Source organism: Hyperolius riggenbachi, chromosome 1 (assembly GCF_040937935.1).
Source record: "Hyperolius riggenbachi isolate aHypRig1 chromosome 1, aHypRig1.pri, whole genome shotgun sequence".
NCBI lineage: Eukaryota > Metazoa > Chordata > Amphibia > Anura > Hyperoliidae > Hyperolius > Hyperolius riggenbachi.
In genome coordinates this window covers 409,256,717-409,272,523 of record NC_090646.1, presented here as the reverse complement: position 1 = coordinate 409,272,523, position 15,807 = coordinate 409,256,717, and the positions used below count along the sequence as shown (strand labels likewise).

Below are 15,807 nucleotides of genomic sequence, written 5' to 3'. Positions count from 1 at the left end.
GGTCTAAACTTTTTAAATATCTATATAAAGATGAAATATTTCTCTCTATTTTTTTTTTATAAGCTTGTAAATAGTGATGAATGCAAAACGGAAAAAATGCTCTTTTATTTCCAAATAAAATATTGTCGCGATACATTGTGATAGGGACATAATTTAAACGGTGAAATAACCGTGACAAATGGGCAATTACAATACGTGGGTTTTAATTATGGAGGCATGTATTATTTTAAAACTATAATGGCCGAAAACTGACAAATAATGAATTTTTTCATTTTTTTTCTTATTCTTACTGTTAAAATGCATTTACAGTAAGGTAGCTCTTAGCAAAATGTACCCCCCAAAGAAAGCCTAATTGGTGGCGGAAAAAACAAGATATAGATCAGTTCATTGTGATAAGTAGTGATAAAGTTATAGGCTAATGAATGGGAGGTGAACATTGCTCGGATGCATAAAGTGAAAACGACTGAGAGCTTAAGTGGTTAACAGAGAAGACAGGGGTGACTCGGAAGTTATAACATAGCCAAGATGGCAGCCGTGATTTTTAAACTGAAGTTGAACGAAAACTATATTGTGTAGAACGGCGATTCAGGCATCAAATGAAAAAGGAGAGCACAAGCTACAGAAAGGTATGCATCTTTAAGTACTTTGGAGTACTGTTCGGAGTCTTAAAGGCATGCCCATGAGAAGTGCACGGATTCCCTTTAAAGAGAAACCGTGACCAAGAATTGAACTTCATCCCAATCAGTAGCTGATACCCCCTTTTACATGAGAAATCTATTCCTTTTCCCAAACGGATCATCAGGGGGCTCTGTATGGCTGATATTGTGGTGAAACCCCACCCACACGAAGCTCTGAGGACCATGGTACTCCTTGCAGTTTCCTATCTGTGAACCTTGTTGCATTGTGGGAAATAGCTGTTTACAACTGCCAAAAAAAGCAGCAGCTACATCACCTGCCAGCAGTAAAAATGTCACCATGTGATAAATGTCAGTATGTAAATCAGGGATTTAAAATGGGCATAAACTGACTAAATCATTTATACATAATTATTGTAAAAATGAAGCGCTTTTTTATTACATTATTTTCACTGCAGTTCCTCTTTAAAGAACTGGTCGATCATGCTGTGGATTTATTAAAAACATTTTTTTTTCTAGCTATCTCAATGACGATTTTATAGAAAATAGGATTGTTTGTTAAAAATTGCACCAGTAATGGTCACCTATGCTGGGAATACACGGTGCGTTTTTGCGGCTCGATTCTGCTGTCCGATCGATTCCCCGCTCAATTTCGCACCTGATTCTCTTATCTTCCATTCCTTTTTCCTTATCTTTTCCCATTGTTCCCTATGCGAAATCGAGCACGGAATCGCTCGGGTGGGAGATCGGACATGTCGGAAATTATCAATCGAGCCATCTTAATGGCTCAAAAACGTACCAAGTAATTCCAGCATTAGACTGTGCTTATGCCTTTTGCAGTCTGACCAGCAGGGTAATGCAATCCAAACAACAACAGCTCCACCCACTTCATCATGACACACCTCAAGGCGATTCCCTGCTTCGGGTCATGTGATCAAAATGATTTTGAGCTGACGAAACCTTGTTCCATACAAAAAGGTACATTATCATTTGAACGTTCTGATTAATAAGCTTGGATCAACTTCTGATAGAAAAGATGATCCAAAACTCTAAATGAATAATAAGATGACTTCTATCTCATATCAGAGAGATTTATACATACAAAGCTATGTGCACATTTAAAAAACTGGTTTATTTTATAAGTTATTTGTAACTGAGAAAGTTTTGTATATGACTGAGGCTAGATTCACAGTGGGACGTGCGTTTTGATGCAACGTTAAAGTCGCACTGCAAACTTACAACGCAACGCGCCCAAAAAGGCGCAACGCAGCGTTACCATCGCATACAGCATATACAGTAAAAAATACAGGCAATGAAAAGTATGTTTCCAAGTCATCACTGAGCATGTGCAAACAGTCCAACACAGCTAATAACGTGTATAACGCACAGCATGCAGTACTTTTACTTAACGTACAGCGTTACACACCAACGCAACGTGTGCACTGTGAATGGTGCATTGATTTTTCATTGCAGTGAGTTATTCTGCCTTAAAGGAAAACTTAAGTCAAAAAAAAAAAAATGACATTTACTCACCTGGGGCATCCCTCAGCACCCCGAAGCTGGATGGTGCCCTCGCAGCCCCGCTCCGATCGTCCTGTCCCCGCCGGCGGCTACTTCCGGTTCGGCGACAGCCGCCGACAGGCTGGGAACGCGGCTGTTTTTCCGCGTTCCCAGCCGCTGCTATCATTTTTTTTTTTTGACTTAAGTTTTCCTTTAAATGCTATTCTAACGTGGGACTTTAACGTCCCACTGTGAACTTAGCCTGATGGAAACATTTCTATAAATATACTGTAGATTATTTTGTTGAATGATCACTAATTAAACACTCAACAATCTGAATTTGCCACCATACAAACAGATCAAAAAAGCTTTTCATCTTCAGCATGCATCTATTATGTTTTACCTGGACATTGGCGAAATCCACACGGTTGAGGTCATTGAGCATCTGGTTAATCTGAGATGTGTTCTGGAGCACAGCACGGGCTGCCTGAGCCAGGTGATTGAGAGATGTGTATCTTCGCAGAGTTTGGGCAAAGGCACTTACAGCAGCAACCTGTCAAAATAATTAACAAAATCTGTAAAACAAGCCTTTCATTGTGAACTTTCTTGTGTTCTAAGTAGGTCACTAAAAATGTCTGTTTATTCTGAGTGATAGAACTCATTGAAACTCTGTTCACATCGAGCAGGATCAAAAATGGTCCATTCAGAGCGGACTGTGCAGTGTCCGCTCTTATGGTGTTTTTGGAGTCCAGAGCAGGTGGCACCTTTCACACTGGGGTGTTTTCATTGCGTTGCGTTACCGCATGGAAACGCTCGGCAATGAAATTCTATGGGGCTTTTCATACTATGCCCGCGTGATGCGATGCACTGGAGGTAACGTGTACACCTCACCGCCGATGCTACGGCATCCGAGCGTTGGTGGCCAGCTTGCGGGGAGACCTGCAGGAGACCGAAAGTCATGTAAGTCTATGGTGATTCAGATTTTTTTAAAATGGTTTTCGCACCAACGTTGTGGCGTTCATGCGCGGAAGGGTCTTTTTTCAATACACTTCCGCACATTTATTTTTTCGGCTACAGTAAGTGCTAGAGAAAGAGCCTCACTTCCTGTTTGGCTGTGAGGCAGAAGGGGGATTACCGCGTATTAATGCAGAAATCCCCAAAGGCTATTTTTATCATCTGATTGCACCACACCACTACTGACAGTTTCCAGTTTGAAACCGGCCTCAGGCTTCTGTGCCAAACGCATCTGCTGTCTGGAAAAATTGTGCAAGTCAAACAATTGTGTTGCTGATTGACAAGTGTCTTTAGGTGCAAAAAGAGGGCAACCAAAATGGCCTCTGACCCCTCTCACCCAGCTCACTCCATCTTCCAGCGCATGCCTTCAGGAGTAAGATTCCGGTCAATCGCTACCAAAACCTCCAGACACAGGAACAGCTTTTTTCCTCAAGCGGTAGCCATACTTAATGCTGAACAACGTTAGAGCTGCTAGGACTTGATAGTAATCAGCACAGAACTGTAAATTAACAATTCTCACATTGCTTACTGCCACTATACTTATAATGTCCTTAACTTCCAAATTCCTTGTAGGTGCAAACTTACTTGGCGAAAATAAATTGATTCTGATTCTGATTCTGAAAGGATCCTTTTAATAAATAGAATCGATTCCACTGTCCACTGTTGCGTTCTGCTGCCCAGTTTGTGTTGCAGTTTGAACTGAGCCTGAATTTCCACTTATTTTGTGTAGAATAACACTGAGAACTTCCAAGTATTCTGAGTAAGAGCTCAGAACAACCTTGTATTCTGAGTAGGTCACTATGAACTATATTTTCCAAGCAGTAAGCCACTGATAAGTTGTTTGGAGTAGGAAGTAACTTACCTTGGTTTGTGTCATTCTCTGTGGAATATTACTCATGGCACTAGAGAGCCAACCTTCAAGGCTTTTTGCAAAATTACGAACGGCTTGGGTCAAGGCACCTAGGCAAATGAAAAGGAAGTATAATTTCTATTACACTAGATTAAGGGTAATAATGATATGCAAGGTCTGTGGGTAGTTGTAAACTGTTTTAATTTAGAAAGATAAACTGTATAGTTAACAACAATAAACTCCTTGCTTGGCTTGCTCAACAAACACCTTTCATTGGTGACATGAGGAAACTCACCAGTCCTGAGCCCCCTAAGTCCCTACAATGCTAGAAAATTTGCCACTGCTAAGCCATCATCCTTTGAAAAGATTTGAGATTTTTGAAAGTGAAATAGGAAGCCCAATAAAAGCCAATGGCAAAATTCAGCACTTTTGCACCCCTATAACTCTGGTTGGTTATCACTCGCCGACTTTAGCAGTTAATAGCAAAGGCCCCTTACATCCTAGCAACACCAAGTTTGTAGGATATGTTAAAAAGATAGCAGGAAACAATATAAAAAAAAATAAACCTTTTTTTATTATTTTTATGTGCTGACTGGGAAATTTGAAAAAAAAATTATGTGGGGTCCTCCCTACCGAGCTCTCTGTAACCCCGTCCCCCATTTAGGCTGGGATAGCCAGAGAGTGGAGCCCCGGCCGCTTGGGGCTTCGCACCCTGAGCTATACCAGCCCACATGGTCCATGGTATGGGGGGGATCCAGGGGAGAGGGGCGGCCAAGCCTTCCCCTCTCCCCCCGTGCCCTTGTCCAATCCATGGACAAGGGGCTCTTCCCCACCTCCGGTGCCCCAGGAGGAGGTGGCGGGCGACGACTCCCTGGGGGGGTTCATGGTGGCATCTGGGAGTCCCCTTTAAGAAGGGGACCCCAGATGCCCACCCCCCTCCCAGGAGAAGTGAGTATAGGGGGACAAAGTACCCATTACCCATTTCCACAAAGGGTTAAATGAAATAAAAACACAACGACGATAAAAAAAGTCCTTTAATTTTCTAAATTAATCAGAAATACTTACCTGTACCTTTAAAAAAAAATTCCCACGCCAGTATCCTCAGAAATGATCTCACGAATACAGTATCCTCTTATCTTGCGATCTTCAATTAAGTTGATTAAAGATCTCCGCCGCCCCCCACATAGCAGAGACTGCGTCCTTTGGGATGCATAGCTGTCGGCTCCTGCTGTCCTCCCCGCCTCCTCCTCACCTCTCACCCTCACCTAGGCTGGCACCTGGTGCACCCATTGGTGCACCGGGTGCCAGCCTAGGTGAGGGTGACAGGTGGAGGCAGGTGGGGAGAGACAGCGGGAGCTGGCAGCTATACGTTCTGCACAGGACGCATTCTAAGCTATACTAACGGTTCATGAATGATCCGGTTATTTTTAATGAATCGGCTCTTTTTTAGTGACTCAAATGAACCGGCTCTTTTTTCTTTGAAACTTTAATATCGATTTTCTCAAAAAGTATAAGGTCTTTTTGAAAAAAAAATTCCTCTTGTTCCCACTGTTTTTCTTAACATTCCCAGCAATTTTGGTGTAAAGGGGCTTTGCTATTAACCGCTGAAGTTGGCAGGCATTTAATTTTCCCACGGTCAGAAGGAGAATTTTAAAATCGATTTTCTCAAAAACTATAAGGTCTTTTTGAAAAAAAAATTCCCTCTTGTAGTCACTAAATAAACTCAGGTGTTAGACCCCTTGAAACATCTTTTCCATCATTTTTCTGGCCAGCATAAATGTTTCTAATTTTCAAAGTTAGCCTCCCCATTGAAGTCTATTGCGGTTCGCAAAGTTTGTGCGAACCAAACTTTTGCGGAAGTTCACGTTCGAAGTTTGCGAACCAAAAATCGGAGGTTCGAGCCATCTCTACTTGCTAGAGGTTTAACCGTGATGAAGTAAAAGGACCTAGATTTTCAGCAGGAAACCGTTCACTTTAAGGTAGATATTAGCCTGTCTTCAACATCCTTGGTGATCTCTGGAGGTCAACGTACTGCCAAAACTTTATTTAATATGCAGAAATATGTAATTATTGTGCAACAGCGAGGACTTTATCTGTATGAAGTCTGCATATTGGTACAGTGACAGGATACTCCACAAGTGCATTTGTTATACTTTTTGGGAAAATCAGTCTCAGTCCCACAGAGTGTAATTTCCAGTCACTTCTCTTTCATAGCCTGCTAAGAAATAAAATGAGTTTACATCCAGTCACTGCCCTGTGATGAACTAATAACTTTTTATGGTATTTTCTCTGCAGCATGTGTCATATCACAATTATAAGCGAACTGAATTACAACCGGCAATATACAGTGCAATAACAGTAGCAAATCAAGCAAATTGCCAAATACTGAATTGGGCATGGCCCAGCAATATCCAAAAGTGCTATAGATATTAACAAAGATTGCAAACTTTTGTTCTTTCACATAAATGTTTGTGATTTTTTCCTGCACCTATCTTGTGTTCCTGTCCATTGCATACCCTGTAAGAACTGTTTTTGTTTTTTAATTGCTTTTTAGTTTTTAACAGGAAACTATCCACAAGGCACAGTATTTGGAGTTAGTAATACAAATACAGACAAAGAGGAACGGATATCATATATTTAAAGTCTTGCTATTGTGATTAGATATTTGTCTGCCTTTACATGAAAAATAAACAGATCTTTTGCCATTGTTTTTCTGTAATTTGCATATTCAAATTGTGCTCCCATTTTAGCTGAAAAGTTAGCTTCTGGCCTTTACCCTGAATGTTTAATAAATCATATGGGTCTGAAAATGTGTCTGTAAGTTTCTTTTTTTTTAAGCATTTGTTCAAAAACAATGCAAGGTCTCTGAAGGTCATATAGCTTATATTTTCTTTGCATAGTTTTCATTTGTACAAAATGTACGAAAAGGAAAGGATTTAACTTATAATGTACTTATTAAGCTGGGGTATCCATTTAAGCCTTATACTATCCATAAAATTCCTTATCCTGGGTAATTCAAGAGTCCAATCTACTAAAATGGAGGGAGAGCCTCTAAAGGCCCGCACACACACACTAGATTAAAGTCAGCTGAGGCGGCCGATAATGACCCCCCTGCCAATAATCTGGCATGGGTACTGCAGCCCCCCACAGAGAATCAATTTGGCAGACCAACGGATGATAAATTTGTTCTCCCCACTTGCCACTTGATGTCATATTTGTGTGCCCTCCGCATTGCAACAGAATGCATTGTCAGTCATTAGGCCTCGATCCAGCAATGTACCTTCGAGGGATCAGTTCCCAATGCCCTTTGGACGACATCAATCTAGCGTGTTTACTGGCCTTTAGGGTAATTGTTGGGTTCTGCTTGTTTGGTTGTCATGATTATGTACCGGTTTATACTTCTTGGACCAATAGGTTGCCTTTTTTTCTCTCTATTGTATTTTGTTTAATCTCGAGGAATGCGTGATTTTGTGCCCATCCCTCAATGGTTGTATCTTTTCATGTCAAAATCAATAAAAAGATTTGTTAAAAGAAAATTGTTGGATTCTGCCTCAGAGAAGGTGAAGCACACCTAAAAAGATAAGATTATGGAGGCGGACATACAGTATTTATTTCCTTTTAAACCATGCAAATTGCCTGGATGCCCCCCTAAACCTCTTCCTCTGATACTTTTAGTCATAGACCCTAAACAAACATGCAGAGCAATTGTTTCTGACTGAAGTCTGACTAGATGAGCCACATGCTTATTTCAGGTGTGTTACTCAGACACTACTGATGCATGCAAGGTCAGCAGGATGCCAGGCATCCAGTATTGTTAAAAGGGAAATCAATATGGCAGCCTCTTTATCCCTCTCACTTTTGGTATCCTTTAATGGACTTCCTCCTAGTGTTGCTTATTCTGCTGTAATGCATCATGTGCTGTAATTTATCATATGAATGTGTACCAGTATTGGTGATGTCTCAAATATCACCGGATGTCCTGATTGTACAGAGTTTTGAACTTCTCATGTATCTATGCTCCCCACTATTTGTTTTGCACTATGTACAGTACTATGGAATATGTTGGTACTATAAAAAAAATATAATAATAATGGTCTTAGAGCTAATAATATCTCTTTGCTGGCAAATAAAAGGTAAACTACTAGTTACAAGTTGTGGGGCTGGTAGTGATTCTAAAAATGGCCATACACATTTTTCACTTTGATGACATTTATTTCCATGAAATATCCATGGCCACAAAGCTTTGCACAGCATTGAGCAGCACAATGCTTGCAGCAGCACAACATATGGCCTCTATACTGTACTCCTTGATCCTTCCCCACCCTTCTTCACTATGCTACCCTCCCACCTGGGGTATTCCAAACTGCACTCCTCACTTATGGCATAGCATCCTTCTCTGTGCCACCCTCCTCCTGGTTCTCTTCCTATAGTATGCTCGCATTTTCCTCCCCCCTCGTTATTGCATGTTCCCTGCAGATCCTGGTCCTCTCTTCACTGCATGCTCCCTATTGCTCCTGCTGCCTTTCTTTTCCATTGGAAGTAATGCTAGACTCCACTCATTTGCAAAGTCCAAGATTGTGCATAGAAAGCCATGAAGCTGTATTTTGCCACTACACTTACAAAGGCGTATCTACAGGGGTGCAGGTATGGCTTGTGCCAAGGATGCCTCACACTGGGGGGGGGGCTGCTCCATAGCATCAGAGCTGGGTCAAGGTCCACCAGCACCCAAGGCTGAGACACCAAAGTGCGGCCCTCCATCCCTCCCACCCCAGCCGCAACACACTGATGCTATTAGACTAAGGGGCGTCCCAGGGCCCCCAACCCCCCTACACCTTAATCTCAAGTTATCTGGCTTGCAGTCACTGCCATGTATCCCCTGTACTTATTTCTCTCTGCTTCAAACACAATAGGGGAATGATAGCTGAGTGAGTTGTGCGCCCCTCCTACACTGCGCCCTGAGGCTGAAGCCTCTTTTGCCTCTGGCTCGGCCCTGCTCTGCATAGCATTTATGGTTTCATACATATAGATTCTAGTTTTTATCTGTGGACATCCTACCGTTTGATTATTTTTTTCAGTTTTTTTTTTTGGGGGGGGGGGGGGGGGGAGGGAATCAGCTTTATAATTGTTTGGGGATATGCACAGGCTGACCTATTGCCATACTTAATGCTTACAGGCTATGCTTATCAACTTGGACACAACAAATTCAACTGAGACTACACCTTAAATTTGTTGGATGGCACCGATCACTCCTCGCCAGAGCCGGGACAAGGTCCTCTAGCACCCAAGGCTGAGACACCAAAGTGCACCTCTCCATACCTCCCAATCCAGCCATCACACTTGGATTGCTATTAGAGTAAGAGGCACCCCAGGGCTCCAAACACCTTAATCTCTAGTTATCTGGCTTGCAGTCACTGCCATGCATCCCCTCTTCTTATTTCTCTCTGCTTCATACACAATAGGGAAATGATAGCTGAGTGAGTTGTGCACCCCCTCCTACACTGCATTGGGAAGCCTCCCCGTGGCGCTCCTGGATAGTGCTATGTAGCATGAACTAATTCCCGCAGGGCAACCGCTTCGCGGTATTAGTTTTTGACCCTGCAAAGTTTGGCATGCAAAAGCAAATGCAATTTTGCATGAGCAATGCCTCATGATAAGCCAATTTAGCCAGATTTGCACAGCCAGACTTGTAAGGGTTAAGCTTGGTGTTGAGCACGCATCAATTTTCTTGTGGTTAGCATTTTGCAATTTCTGTCCTTTGGAGGCAGGTGGTGGATAGCTTGCTCTAGGTGGTGTGAGCCCTGGAGTGGGCTGCCTGTGCCTGCCCTCCCCCCCTTCTGGAGTGATGTGTGTGAGCCAGCCCTGAGCCCTATAGCTCGGGGTGACCCATACGTCACTCCTTTCCCATGCAGTGCCCCCAAGTTAATGCGCAGTAGCAGAACGCAATGGACGTTAAGGTAAGTGCCTGTTTTTAATTTTGGGGGGTGGGTGCGGATGGCCCTCTCCGGCGCTGGCCACGCTTGGGGGGGTCGTCTGCGCCACCCAGCCTCCCCCTCCGGGGTGTCGCTGTGGTCCCTAGGCAGTGAGAGAGCCTGGGGCCCCGCAGCCCCCCCGGTTGTATGGGGGCATTGGGAAGCCTCCCCGTGGCGCTCCTGGATAGTGCTATGTAGCATGAACTAATTCCCGCAGGGCAACCGCTTCGCGGTATTAGTTTTTGACCCTGCTAAGTTTGGCATGCGAAAGCAAATGCAATTTTGCATGAGCAATGCCTCATGATAAGCCAATTTAGCCAGATTTGCACAGCCAGACTTGTAAGGGTTAAGCTTGGTGTTGAGCACGCATACATTTTCTTGTGGTTAGCACCCTCCTACACTGCGCCCTGAGGATGGAGCCTCTCTCGCCTCTGCCTCAGCCCTGCTCCTTGCCCCCTTCCTTAGGGCCGATTTCAGTGTAAGCTATAGGCGCTGTTTTCCCTAGATACGCCTGTGTACACTTAGCACAGTATAGCATGGTGTCATTCTGTGATGGCTACAGATACGGGTTATCTCCTCTGTAACACAACCCAGCCTGCAACCCTGTATTGATCTGAGACACAACTATGCACTTTGAGTCCTATGGGAGAAAAGCGCTTTACAAATATTATTGTATTATATTATTGTATTGTATACCAGAATATAGCTTTATTTTAAACTCTTATGTTGAGCTGTCAGAAATTCCCACTTTGCATAAGAGACCTAGGTGTTTGTGCAATGAGTTTAAGAAGTGACCAGGGTGGATACTCAGTTGCCACCTGATGATGCTAAATGTGTACTTAGTAGGAGGAGTTGGGGCACTTTACAATGTTTTTTGTTTAGGAATGACTTTAATAAAATGTTTAGTGGGAGAAATGGAGAGGTTGGCATCTTTGATAACTTTTAAAAATGCAGGATGTCTTCCTGTCAGTAGTTCTGTGGGTCACACACAAGCTTTAAACCAGTGGAGTCGAAAATACTAACTTGCATACTTATTCACTGGAGATCAGCAGTAAGGATGATCAATGAGATGCAAACATTTGCGAGTTCAAGCAGAATTATGTAAATATTTATGAAAATATATGCAGCTTGAAAATGGACCAATCAATTTAAACCTCAGTGAGATTTCATTGGTCCATGAAGCTGCATATATTTGCATAAAAATGTACATAATCCTGCATGAACTCGGAAATATTTGCATCTCATTGATCATCCCTAATCAGCAGCATTAGATCAACATGACAATAAGGCAAGTAGATTTTTTTTCCTTTTAAAGGAAAGAAATACTGAGCTAATACGAAGTCATTTCAAAATGTGTAACAATTTCATTTTTTTCAGATTCCCCACTCCTTTTTTTTGTGGTTGCAGCTCGCAAGCGAAGGTCATAAGTTTGTTCGTGTCATGCAAAGCCGTAGGCGTTAAATAGTTCTGTACTCTATGGTTTATAATGGTCTTGCATAATACAGCGCACGCATCAACTCAAAGCACCTTTGTTTGCCACAAGGTTCTTTGGGATTACTGCTCTTCAGAAAATCACATTGACTTTCAAATTCCTGCTGCTTGGCTTACGGGTAGAATGCAAGCTAGCAGGCTGCGGCACAATAATGACTGGAAGGACAAAATACCGTAGCCTGTGAGCTTTGGCCACCGCTCCCATGTTCATGGAAGGGAAAAAAAGGCAAAAGATTATCTGTAATCCTCATTAGTAAGATTACCTGCTTCTGACATGGACAGCGTACATTTTTCACATGGCCAAAAAAAAAAAAAATGTTTCAGCAAAGTACGTAATTAGACCACACTGAACTAGCATTACGTAGGAGTACCGGCTACCGACTCTGAAAAAGCAAATGTGCCAGCTCAGTCAGACCTTGAACATGTAATTTTATATTTGTGCATCAGCTAAAGAAAGACTGGTCATACAATGTTCAGGGCTAGGATTTATTGTACCTGTACTGTTCTACCACAGATGGATTATTTCAAGTTCATGGCACCTTTTAATGAACTGAAAATAAAACAGAAATGCCACTTACAAAAACACAAGTGAATTAAAAAAATGGGGTTATTGTATGCCTTTACAAAAGCTAAAAGGAAAGATCCATGAGAAGCTTATGTTTTGTAGAAATAAAATGTGGCCGTGGCAATGTTATCAGCAGTTTATTTGCTTTTTATGCTGTGCATATTCAATCAAGCCATTTCAAGGAGTTACTTTTTTGCATTCGTACCTTCTCAACCACTCAATATCCACACTGCCTCTACCTAACATTCACTCAAACCTCAATACAACACACCATCTCCCTGATGCTTTTTATTCCATCCAGGACTTAGGGCACAATTTACTAAGCATTACGGCATTCGGTGATGCAGAAAACAGCTGATTTTACTAAACATTTTGATAAATGTCAATTCACGAAGTGTGTTACAGTATGCAAAAGTACAATTACAGACTAATGAGGTAAATTACTGACGTGCAGTAAATATCTCAATAAATGTCAATTCATAAAGGCTATCATTCATAAACGTGTAGTCGGTAAAGTAAATCCATGCGGGAAAACACCGCTGGCGGTATTTTACACTTCTGGCTGCTCATTCATAAAAATCCCAGTTGCAATAGCAGTGCGGAGATTCCCCGAATTAGGCTGTCGGTAGGCTTGCGGAAACACAGGAAGCAGCCGAGTTGATACATTTCTCCGTGTTCCGCTCTACTGCAGCTGCCTGGGAGGTCTGTGTCTCCATTAACTTAACATTGTTATCGCCACATCCAAGGGAGCGGTATTTCCCGTCCTCATACCGCTTGCGTAAATCTTTATGAATTAGCATTTTGTTACATTTGTTACGATAGTCACCGCACAAGGTGGTGATTTATCGCTCTGCTTGGTAATGTCAGCTTTTCATGCGAAAAGAGCCTTTATGAATGAAGATCTTGCTATGTGTTCGGTAAAGTCGGCAGTTTTCAGCATTTCCGCATGCGGGAATGCTTTATGAATGATAGCCAACGTAAGAGCATTCGGTAAAACACCTCCAGGCTAAACCTGTCAGTGATCAACAATCCACCATTCGGTAACAGACACCCAATGGGAGGAGCCACTCCATCTTACTACTTACTCCATTGGTAACGATGTACTGCTGGGTGAGACTTCGGAAAGTAAAACAAAACAAAAAAAACACAAGATGCAGGATATATTCATAGAGGATTCCCCTGTATCCATTTAGATGTGCACATGTATAGATTCATACAGAAAGAGTGCCCTCTAGTGACATGTATGCAGATCTCAATGGGCGCTGATATTGCCTTTAACTGTACTGTATTGTACTGTATTGCATCACCACTGTACACAAAAGCTGCCTGGGATTAAAATCTTGGTCCTCAACTTTAGGAGAAGTGAGTGTTGCCCCATAGACTGGTTAGAGTGATGACAAGACAAGACAAATAACATTTATATTGCGCTTTTCTCCTGGCGGACTCAAAGCGCCAGAGCTGCAGCCACTAGGACGCGCTCTATAGGCAGTAGCAGTGTTAGGGAGACTTGCCTAAGGTCTCCTACTGAATAGGTGCTGGCTTACTGAACAGGCAGAGCCAAGATTCGAACCCTGGTCTCTTGTGTCAGAGGCAGAGCCCTTAACCATTACACCATCCAGCCACTGATGGGGCTGCTGCGGACAGCCTTGAGTGCTGGGAAATATTACTGTACTGTATGTTGTCACAAGCAGCTCTTGCAAAGGAAAGCCATGTTTTAGGCAGACCATCTGAAGAATCAACACAATTCTAGCCAGAAATGGGAGAGCATCACCATCACAGAACACAGTTTGCTGCTGAGATCTACTCCGCAGCTTGTTAGACTTCTACTTTTTATCAAACAGATCTTAGTGAATTGAAACCATATTTTTAGGTAAGTAACCGAACTATTACCATACGTGTAAAAATATTACTGAAAAAAAAGCTAAACCACCAAATGTGGTATTTTACCAATCTATTATTTTTTAATGACCAGGTCTTTGTGAATTTGGTCCATAGTGGCAACCTTCAAGAAAAAAAAAATCACCACTGCATACAACGTAAAAGCCGCACATTACACTCCATCTAACTCTTCCCTGACCTTATTTAGTTGTCAGTGTGAATGAAATGATCTCTTGGTTGTTCAACCTCTCCACGGATGTCTTCCCCTCAACCTTGTAACATACATTTATGTTTCCCCCTACTGGAGAAAATCTTCACTTGACCCTTCCATACTATAGAAACTACCCCATTTTTCTTCTTCAGCATGCCTACATTCTGCTTGAACACCTTGTCTACTACAGACAAATGACATTTCTCCACGTAGGCTCATTATTTGCCCCTCTTCAATCTGACGTTTGTTCCATAACACTAAACAGAAACAACATCCACAAAAGTGACTCTGTTCATTGAGGATACTGATAACATGGATGTTAAATACAGTTACTGAACAGGATTCCTGTAATTGGGAATATTTATGTTTTGCTGCCAGTAACTAGAGTCTATATATATAATAGACTAAGTGCCTCAACCTTCAAACAAGATGAAGAAGTACTTTGCATGAGAACATTTATGCGTGCTCAAACACCAAGTTTAAGGCCTCCTTTCCACGGACTGTTGAGCTGTGTGCTCAGCAAGCAGTTACCAGGCAGCAGTGAGCAGATACCAGGCAGCAACAAGCAGTTACCAGGCAGCAGCAAGCAGTTACCAGGCAGCAGTGAGCAGATACCAGGCAGCAACAAGCAGTTACCAGGCAGCAACAAGCAGTTACCAGGCATCAGTGAGCAGATACCAGGCAGCAGCAAGCAGTTACCAGGCAGCAGCAAGCAGTTACCAGGCAGCAGTGAGCAGTTACCAGGCAGCAGTGAGCAGATACCAGGCAGCAACAAGCAGTTACCAGGCAGCAGTGAGCAGATACCAGGCAGCAACAAGCAGTTACCAGGCAGCAGCAAGCAGTTACCAGGCAGCAGCGAGCAGTTACCAGGCAGCAGCGAGCAGTTACCAGGCAGCAGCGAGCAGTTACCAGGCAGCAGCGAGCAGTTACCAGGCAGCAGTGAGCAGTTGTGAGAGTTTGAGAGCCATTTCACTGCCTATTCACAGTCCATGGAAAAGAGGCCTTACCCTAGCAAGTCTGACATTGCAAATCTGGCCTAATTGGCTATTCATGAGGCAATGCTCATGCAAATGCATGCACAAACCAATACCACAAAGCAGTCACCCTGCTACATGCTACATTAGCACTATCCGGCTTAGTGCACACCAGAGCGGTTCGGCAGCGTTTTGCGATCCACTTGCGGCTGCGGATACGCTTGGGTAATGTATTTCAATGAGCTGGTGCACACCAGAGCGGGAGGCGTTTTGCTGAAACGCATACTCCCGAGGTGAGGCATTTTTTGGATTGCGGAGGCGTTTCTGCCTCCAATGTAAAGTATAGGAAAAACGCAAACCGCTCTGAAAAACGGCAGTTCAGAGCGGTTTTGCAGGCGTTTTTGTTACAGAAGCTGTTCAGTAACAGCTTTACTGTAACAATATATGAAATCTACTACACCAAAAACGCTTTACAAAACCGCAAAATGCTAGGTGAAATGCTACAGAAAAATAAGAAAAAGCGTTTCAAAATCTGCTAGCATTTTGCGGATCTGCTAGCAGTTTTTGGTGTGCTCCAGGCCTCCAGGAGCGCCACGGGGAGGATTCCCAATGCCCCCTTTTTATACAACTGGGGGGACCGCAGGGTCCCAGGCTCTCTCACTGCCTGGAAACCACAGCGGCACCCTGGAGGGGGAGGCTGGGTGGCGTGGACGACCCCCC

The 15,807-nt window shown here is 43.0% G+C and overlaps 1 protein-coding gene across 6 annotated transcripts in view; it reads right to left on the bottom strand.

The window, feature by feature from the left end:
* RFX3 (regulatory factor X3) overlaps positions 1–15,807 on the bottom strand; it is a 367,918-nt gene that overhangs the window by 14,814 nt on the left and 337,297 nt on the right. For all 6 annotated transcript variants that reach the window (XM_068271397.1, XM_068271398.1, XM_068271396.1 and 3 more), the window contains 2 exons: positions 4,012–4,109; positions 2,539–2,688 (listed from right to left, as the gene is read on the bottom strand). In XM_068271397.1, the coding sequence (XP_068127498.1) occupies positions 2,539–2,688; positions 4,012–4,109 (248 nt within the window). The remainder of the gene's footprint in view (positions 1–2,538; positions 2,689–4,011; positions 4,110–15,807) is intronic.